We start from the raw sequence: 9,958 nt of genomic DNA on the forward strand, positions 1-9,958 counted from the left end.
TGGGACAGTAAGGCCTTGTTTAGTTCACCTTATTTTTACTTATTTCAGAAAAAATAAGTTCAGATCAGATAAGAAATAATAAGTTCAAATTAGATCAGATAAAAAAAAATAAGTTCAAATCAAATCATCGTTTTATGTGCATTTTTTTATCGCTAAATATCTTTAATTTCATAATGAAAAAAATTATGAAAATCACATATTACTAAAATGCACATTATAACGAATCTAACAAGACCCCATTTGATATATTTTTCCGTATAGATTATCGTATATTTAAAGTCAAAGTTTGGTCAAATCAGACATTCAAATCAGATCAGACCACATTAGATAAGTTCAGATAAGCTAAATTAAGGCAAACCAAACAAGGCCTAACTCAGTTCCGATATCCAAAATCTTCATACATAGTCAAATTGGATTTCGGTTTTTATCAAATCGGGCCACTTTTTCTGTGATTAGAGAAGGCCCGATAGTTAGCGTAAAAAACGTGGTCCAGCAAAACGACCCATCATCATTTTTTCACTCGTCATTCTTATAACTATTGAAATATTGAACTATTGAAGCATTGAACTCAAATCAGTAGAATTCAAGTGAAGAACAAAAATGGAGGAATCATTGCGAATCAAAGAAATCGAAGAAACTATTTCCACTGAAGAATTCGAGTCTCAAATCGAAACCCTAAACGTTCCCGTTGTAAATTTCACAAATTCCTGATTATTCTATTTCTTTAATTCTATCTCTTTAAATTTATTTAATTTTGAATATTGTTTCGATTTTGATTTGGAAAAAAAAAAAAGATTTTCAGTGGATGTGTTAAGGATTGGAAAGCTTTCCAAAGTTGGAACCCTAAAAATGGCGGTCTCGATTATTTGCAGGTTTGTGGTTTATAATTTCATTATTTTGCATTATTATTGCATTATTATTGCATTTGATTCTTCGTCATTTGAATGTATTGTATATTCCACGAAGTATATCACTATATTGGCTGTTTATTGTTGTTAGTTTAATGATTTGCGCAACAAATTAAAATTAAAATTAAATTGAGGAATTATTTTCACCATTTTAACAAGGAATTTGGTTATGCATAAATATTAGGGATGATAATGAGCCTAAGCTATATCCTTGATTAAAGTTTGGCTCCAGTCGATAACTTGATGCCTTTACGACTTTACAAGCCTATTCGAGCTCGGTAGATTTTACAAATGTGTTAAAATAGGATATACTCTTATGTTTGGCTATTCCTTGAAAAGCTCCAATGGCATGTTCGAATATGTGGATTAAGTTAAATAAATGGATGAGTTAAACAATTGTGCTCGAGTTCATGTTCGTATATATGGATTTAGTTGAATAAATAGATGAATTATGAAGTTAGAGATACAATGTTGATTTAACAAAATTGTTTCAAGGATCTTGAAAGAGTGATGAATAGTTAGAAGTTAGAATATTAGAGATTGAGAAAGAATTTACTAGCTCTTTACTTGAGATCCAATCAAGCAAGAGTAGTATGCTAACCCGTGCCTGAAAATTATGATTTCGACAAGCTTGAGTTCAAGCCTAGATTGCCTTGCGCTTAATGAAGCTATCTTAAGCTCAATGATTTCCTATCATCCCTATTCAACCAAAGAGTTCACATGCTCGTGGAGTCATTGTTACATACGTAAATTAGCATAGTTTGTTCCTATTTCTTGCATCATATTTTTTTATTTTTTTCATCATGTAATGTATATTCTTGTTTAGTTTTGTTTCCTTTTCTTATATCCAAAATTGGCCGGAAAGTTGTGTAGCATATATGGTTAACTGATTATAAATCTTAGGAGCGGGTGCAATCAGCTATTGTGGAGGTAATGTTATCAAGATCAGCACCTGTCTTCTATGGTGATATTAGAAGCCATGAGAGGGTATGCAGTTTCTTTGGGCATCTACCATTTCTAACCTTATGATTTTGGACTATTCATTCAGGTTATGATCCTTATTGACTGTGTAGGTTCCACTGCCGTTTTCTTCATTCATTGGGTTTTGTAAGAGGGGTCAGAGCAAAGATGATAGTCTTGATGCCTGCAATGAGTCTGAGATACTTCAGAGTGTGGGATTGGATGCCGAGTTGTGCAATTCTTTAACAAATGCTCGTGATCAGATTTATTTAGCTCAGGTTGAAGCTTATAGTCAGTGACTCCTAGTGGACTGTGTATTAGTTGTAGAATGTGATGTGCAGCATAGTTAATAATATAATGATGACAGTGATAATTATTACAACGATAATGAATCTTTAAGTGTTCAGATAGACTGGATACAAAAAAGTGAAAAACTCAGATGAGATAAAACAAAATCTTTAAAAAATTCGGGCCAGATCACCTTATTCGAGTTAAAGAAATATGAGGAATATCCTTTTTGTGATTTATGTTCTTTTTTTTTTTTTTTTTTCTCTTTATAAAATAATTATTCATGTACATAATATACAACTATCTGTGGCGGCTGAAACTTAATGCCTTATCAGATAATGCTTGAAGTCTGGTAGGGCATAGAGTCAGAACATTTGTTTAGAAATGCAGGGTGGCATTATGTTGCTACTACTGCACTACACTATCTCTTGCATTGTGTTTGCAGCAGGATTTTTATGACCCTCTTTTATGTTCTAAGCACTGAAGTATGGGCATCTACTTGTTTATAATTCCTGAATATACAATGTGGCTGTAGGTTCCAATCCTGAACAGAGAGAATGAAGAAAGGGTACAATTAGAAAGTTTACTAGAAGACATTAAAATAGTATGTCTATGAACCATTTACTTGTGTGTTTTGATCTGCAGCTTTATTATATTATCATCTGTTCTGATTCTGAATGTAGCCCCTGCCTTACTTCTTGCTTCTTATTTTCAGCCTTCTTTCTTGGGACCATGTAAAATTTCTTCTATCAATTTGTGGATGAATAATGCAGAGGCTAGATCAAGCACCCACTATGATCCACACCATAATCTTTTATGTGTAATTTCTGGGTGCAAGCAAGGTACCTATTTTTTTTCCTTCGAATTTCTTGCATTATTGTTGCTTAGTGCAGAAGCGTGCTGTGTTTGTGCAAATCTGCAAACACTTTTTATATCTGCATTATGGTGTTCGATAAATCTATGCTGTCCTGTTAACAAAAAAAAAAAAAAAAGAAAAAAAAAAGAAAAAAAAAAAGATGATATCTTGCATTGCTAGTGAGAGTGTGATGATAGGCCTTTTTTTTTTTTTTTTTTTTTTTTTTTTTTTTTTTTTTGTGTTGACTGATAGATCTTTGTCATATGCATTGTATGAAATCTGACGTGACAGATCATCCGTAGTGCATTGCATTAATAATTATTATTATATTTATAGAACTCCAATATAATACATTGGTTTAGAAAAATCTTGTGCTGTGTGCCTCTAGTTCTCTCGTCCTTCTGATTGGTATTTTTGTGAAAAGGAAGTTTGAATTAGGACCATGTTTGTGTTCGGACTTCAGAAAGATCTAATCACTGACTCAGAGTTGTGGATAGTGGAGTGAGATTAAGTGAATGGCTTTGTAATAGTATGCTGCATTATTGTGGTGCATATAAACGGCAATTAACTTTTCTTTTATAAATTTTGTAAGTCTAATATCTGGGAGCAAAATTGTTCTTCACATGGACATTTATTCTGATTTTTGAGCTTTCTGTTCGTGTATTGGTTTCTTTGTTTGGAATGATCATCCTTAGACTCTCATATTAGTTGTGCTTCTTTGTGTGTTTATCAAAGCCTTTGAGGAATGAGGATAAACACTTCATTTGAACACATTTGGCAATCCTTGAGGAGTTGAGGGTGAGGTTTTATATATTTTTAAACATATATTTAGGTAAGGCGGAAAGGAGGAATATATTTTTTAAACTCTGACGTTGAATGTTGCTGCTTTTCTACTTCTGTCATGCAGCATCCAATTTTAAAGCAGATAACATATGTATTTTTGCTGTTCACCTCTGATAATTCTACTTTTGGCAGTTGTTTTATGGCCACCATCTGCTGGCCCGCTGTTGTATCCTATGCCAATTTACGGAGAGTCCTCTAATCATAGGTATGCTGAAAATACAATCACCAAAGGAATGTAAGTATAATTCTAATGGGCGTTTTGGGATCAAAATTTTGCGAGTGGGGTTGGGTTTTGATTGGGATTTTAAAATTCATATTAGTTGGTTAAGGATTCAGTGCTTTTTGTCAAATTCTGAAGGGCAAGATGCATTTATCAAAAGTTTAGAACCCCATGCTAGACTTTGATCTCTTGCTTTATTTTTATTTTTATTTATTATATATATATATATATATATATATATATATATTTTAATTATTATAATAGTCTTTTTCATCTGCAACTTTTTTTTTCCAACAGCTCTGTTACTCTTGATTCTCCTGATTTTTCGCGTTATCCAAGATTTGAACGCGCTCATGAGTACTCCCAAAAAGTCACTCTTCAAGCAGGAGATGGCCTTTTTATTCCTGAAGGCTGGTAAGCATTTAATAAACTGTCAGCTTGACACATGTCAGCCATGATTGTCCTTTTGACTGCCCATTGCACCTGGGCTGTTAATTTGTTATGAACCAGGGCATACAAGTTTTGAATCTATTGAATGATTCTTGTGATTCAATTCTGTGTTTTTGTGTAAGCGTGACATTCTTATGACTCAAATGAGGTTTTTGATTTTTAATTGGTGTGTCTCTTGGCAATTTGTTTTACCACTGCAATATGGTTTATAATTTCTACATTAAGCATCGATTCTGAAACACAGGTGCTCTGACAACCATACACGTTCTGGTCTTCTAGGTCTAAAGAAATGCAAAAGTTTTATAGAATGAAAATCAGAAATATTATTAGGACGAGGGTAATGCAAAAGTTTGTATAGAATGTAAATCAGAAATAGACTTACTCCCTCTTTTTGTTACTCCAGCTAGCTCAAACTCTATTCTAATAACTAATTCTGTATCGGCGCATTGCCTAGACTACCCCTCCCTTTAGGCTAGCTCATTATTTAGTTATATAGAGGAGTTTTTGTTTTGTAGAGCCATATATATGGTTGTGTCCTTTATGCTTTTCAAAACATTCTATAGAGGAGTTTTTGTTTTTGTTTTCATAATCTCTAGAACTGCAAGATTTCATTCCCTTATTTTATAATCACTTGTTTGACAGGTTCCATCAAGTTGATAGTGATCAATTGACCATAGCTGTTAACTTTTGGTGGAGATCGAATATGACGTCGAACATGTTGGAACACATGGATGTATATTACTTGCGTAGAATACTGAGAAGGTGTGCCTTTTTATTTACCTCAATTATGTTATTTGATAAATTATATATACTATGACTTATGCTATGTTTTTTCCGTGTTGTATTTGTTGGTGGTACGGTTGTTCTCAAATGAAGATTAATTGACAAAGAGATGGTATGTAGCTTGTCATTTCATTTTGTCGTAGAATTGTACATGTTTGCTGTTCATTTGAAGTGATTGTGTCTTGATTGCCTGAGAATTTCTTCTGTGGTCCTGTCATTATTGTGCACAGGTTTGTTGCTTAATTGAAGTGATAGTACATGTCTTGATGTTTAGAATGGTTCGTCTATATATGTCACTATCAGTATGCTTGTGGGCTGTTGATGTTTGCTTCTTTACTCAGCTTACCTTTCCTTTTCATCAACTCAACTGTGATAGTTCTTTTCTGTATATTTAATTAATCCCTGTTACCTTATAGTCTCGTGCCTTTATGAATTGGCATTTGCATAATTTTCTTTTATTCATTTATTATTAAAATTGTGTATTTTGTATATCATATATTCTTCAGCTTGTCTGCATTATCCTTTATCAAGGCAAGTTTCAGGAAAAATGGCGACCTTAAAAGTGCTAGTATTTTTTTTGTTGGCACATGTCCCAGTGTGTGTGATCATGAATTTTTTTCATGATACTTCTTCTTTCCTTTTCAATAGGGCAGAATCAGATGTTGCAGAAAACTTATGATGCAGGTTCTGGCAATATGAGAGATTGCGGAAGTGAAGCACTTGATAATGGAAAAACAGGTCTTATATCCGCTGCACATTGGTGGATTTATTTTGAGCATCTGGTCTAGAGTAACTAATTGTATTCTTGTGTCCTTTAATCAGATAGTCAAGGAATTCTCGCACACCAGAAGCATGAAAATAAGATTAATCTGAACGTCAAACCTCATGATCTTGCCCCCCTAGCACTTGAAGCACTTCATGAACTTCTTTCTCTCGTCCATGATGGGGTTAGTGCTGTCAGTCATCAACCATGCAGTTCAACAAGTGATTCTAGGGTGATACCTGATAGGAATGGCAAGAACACAATGGTTACCAAGTCCTATTGCCCCAGTGCTGCCACTCAAGATCAATGCAGTTCAAGAAGTGATTCAGGAGTTATTCCACACAAGGACTCGAAGAACGTGCCAATATCTAACTTATGTCGCCTGGAAGATGATTCAATTGCCAGTATTCTCTGGAATCTTAAACCACTTGATCTCCTGACAGTTTTTATGGCAATGGTGGTGAGTTTTTGCTTTTAATGCCTTGAATCAGGGAAACCAATTGAAAGTTTTTCTGCTCTAATCTGCAGTCCCTTTGCTTATGTGCTCTTATGTGAAATATGGTTTGTTTTGTGGTTGTTTTTGTCATTTTCTAGATTATTGAGTATTCAATAGATTATTGAGAATTTTAAGCCATTTTTCCTGTACCTTGTAGTAAGTTTTGCACTGGAATTCACAACACTTTTGGGAAGATTGATTGATTGATATGTTCTGGCATTCTTAAAAAGGACTTTGATTATTTTTTCTAACTAAATGCTCGAACTAATATAATGACCTTCTTGTCTCTGTTTATTTATTTAAAGTTTGTGCGCATCTAGTTACTTATCATCTGACGTTTCATCAATGCAAATTATTATTAATTGGTGTTAATTGTGCAATCCAAGTTGCATCTTATTATGTTTGTTTGTTTTTTTTATTTTTTTCAGAACAGCTTTCCCAGAACCTTAGAGGCATTGATACTTCACATGCTTTCGCCAGTGGGGGCTGAAGTTCTTACGCGAAAATTTGATGAATTAGATCAGCAACTGACTGAAGAAGACCGGTAAGTGATCAATTGTGAAATGACTCTGATTTGGTTTTTTCAAATATGGCAGGTTTGACATCTTCTCTAACTTAATATTTGTCTTATTTATTACAGGGGCTCATTCTACCAGAGGTTTTATAGTGTGTTTGACGATCAATTTGCTGTAATGGATGTGATCTTGAAAGGAAAAGAGTCATTTGCACACCAGGTTAGAGCTGATTTTACCTTTGTGTTTTTTTAATTGGAATTTTGTGTCGATATCTGTTGAGGGAAGAGGTTGATTAATATAGTATTACTTAGCAAAAAGAATCTATTTTAATTGAAGTGACTTTAATGTTACTAATCTTAGCATAAGCTTGCTTAGTTAATTAGTCAAAATTGGTGCAAGGTAGAAGTCTTCATGCTCTTGCAATACATGGTTCTCGTTGTACCTCTGTTTAATGAAGTTACTGTACTGTCAAGCTATTGGGACTAAAATTTTTTCTCTGTAACATTTTTAATTTGTGGGATAGGAAAACCCTTAAAATAGAACTTTTATATTAACCGATGAAATGGGAATACAATCCGCACTACTGTTTCTGTTACATCCCTGTTACCATACAGTTTTGTACATCAATACATAATCAAATCATTCAAATGTAACTTCTTACCTGGAAAAATTACTTTATAAGCCTTTTGAATCACGATCCATTTTTCATCCTTTTTATCACTTTCTCTTGCAACTATGGCTTCCATCTCTATGTCTAGGACTCCAAGAGGCAAGCTGGATTTTGCTTATAATTATGAAATTCTTGGACATGCTTCTGTTTCACAATCAGAATCATATATTTTTCAGATCAATCAAGAATGCGAGATATCTTTTTCCATATTATATACGAGTACCATTTTAAGATGTAAGTTACATTTTGTGATTTTGTTACTCTTTTGTAGGCATTCAAGAATGTTTTGCAGCTATACATGGGAGTAACACTCAGCGGGTCCAGTTGACGGGGTACTGATTCTTTTTTGGGACAGCTTGGTCTTGCCTGTTATAAATAGAAAGTTCGAGTGCTTAAACAGTGAATTTCTTTGTCTTCTGCGGCATATTTTACATGTGAGTCACTCATTGCATTGTAGAATATTCATGGTTCTAATTTGAATACTAGTGTACTCCATATTTGTATATGTTAGATGCTTTGTGGATTTTCCATAATTCAAATCATATTATGAAATCGAGTACAGTAAAATGTTGTCCTTGAGATTTCTGTTGATGTTTTAACTTAATCTCAAGTACTACGCCGGCTTGTTATCTTGAGGCAATTTAGTTTAATTTTAACTGTTAAGTTGATGAGTTGTTTTTGCTTAAACTCGCTGAATATGTCGGCCTCAGATATGGTGTCCGCCATGGCTGCATCTAAGTTTTCTTATTTATATGAAGGATTACACCTATGTTGACATGGGTACAGGCTTACAGAAAATTAGGGAAGGTTTTGAGTAACATGGTTTAGAAGTTACAAGTTCAGTTTGCATGGAGGAACAAGGAAATAATTATTGTGGGAGGTACAATAGAATTGCCAAGGGATATCATAAAATGATTAACATCTATATAACCTCCTTTCAATCTCAGGAGGCAAGGTTAATGCCGAATTGCTTGGTAAGGGTAATGGTAATGGTAGTAGACTTACGAATTGGGTTGATTGTTTGATTTGTTTAGAAACATTGTCTAGTTTGATAAACGGGTGCCAATAATAAGTTCATGTAAGGTCTATCCGAGCTCAATTCACAACTGAAGTAAATAATAAGTTTGAATAAGATTAGATAAGTTGATATTGTGACATGACCATTTCCTTATCTTTTGAAACTAAGTATTGATCACCAAAAGACTTTAGAAAGTTTGTGGTTTGCTGACTAAGAAAATACAGTAGTTTGAAATGGTCAAGTGAAGCATAGTTGTTCTGAAGACGAGGTCAAGTATTGACATCATATTGTTGCTGAAGTAAGCGAAAGCTTCGATTGTCAATGACTTAAAAAAGATGATCGTAGTATAGGGATAGACAGATGAAAGCAAAAGGACTAAAACTATAGAAAAGGAAGAAAAAAGGACATGTTTCTTAAGAGATGAGATTCCCTGATGAAGATGACATATTGTGGAAGTAGGAAGTTGTTTTGGAATTAAAGGAAAGGGAATTGAGATGGAATACAAGTATACAACCCACTCTCTTGAATATTACACGCCTGTGTAGTAGGAGAGAAAAAAAAAGGAATTCTCCCTCCTTTTGATATTAGCTGACCACTTAACTAATTCTTTTTATATTCCATTCATATGTGGATTTTACTAATTATCGATATTATATCAAATGCATTTATCTGCCCATTCTCTTGAATATCAATGCAATAACTAACAGCTCTTTAAGTGTGCATACTTTGGAAAAACGCACACATGGAGATGGAAATGGGGTTTAAAGATCTCTTTTCAAGTACTCGTAGTGTTCAGATCCTTAATACAGCAAGGCTGCTAGTGACCTAAATACATTTCTAAAAGATCACAGTACATCACACTTTGGTACTGTATGCTTTTAAGCTATGACCTTTACAAACAGCAGAGTAAGGCTTTTCCCACAGTTTTGTACTTTTGTTACTGGCTTCTTTGTTATCACATGTATGCATTTTCTTATTCCTGGTACTCCTTGAGCCTGTAAATGTGTCCTACAATAACTGTGTTGTGCCGTGTTTCCGACGCGATAGAACAGTATACGTGGTCTCTGAAGTCTGAAGTACCTGCGTGAATGGGTTAGCTTTGAATTCGATGTCGGTTGCTGGCGTCACTGGTGTGCTTACAGTGTTGAAGATAACTTATCTGAGTGAGGGAAAGATGAGGGGCAACAC

General features: G+C 34.1%; 1 protein-coding gene across 1 annotated transcript; it reads left to right on the forward strand.

Moving 5' to 3' along the window:
* The first annotated feature begins 469 nt into the window (after positions 1–469).
* Positions 470–8,646, forward strand: LOC145568214 (lysine-specific demethylase JMJ31-like). Its single transcript, XM_081627649.1, has 15 exons — positions 470–690; positions 795–872; positions 1,812–1,895; positions 1,982–2,146; positions 2,692–2,760; positions 2,872–2,998; positions 3,988–4,060; positions 4,373–4,489; positions 5,168–5,287; positions 5,402–5,420; positions 5,962–6,046; positions 6,131–6,531; positions 6,996–7,111; positions 7,208–7,301; positions 8,024–8,646. Exons 1-15 carry the CDS (start codon positions 601–603, stop codon positions 8,078–8,080), a joined length of 1,695 nt encoding a protein of 564 aa, XP_081483775.1. The 5' UTR covers positions 470–600; the 3' UTR covers positions 8,081–8,646.
* Positions 8,647–9,958: the final 1,312 nt, after the last annotated feature.

The sequence above is a fragment of the Chenopodium album genome, chromosome 11, assembly GCF_948465745.1.
Source record: "Chenopodium album chromosome 11, dcCheAlbu1.1, whole genome shotgun sequence".
Taxonomy (NCBI): Eukaryota; Viridiplantae; Streptophyta; class Magnoliopsida; order Caryophyllales; family Amaranthaceae; genus Chenopodium; species Chenopodium album.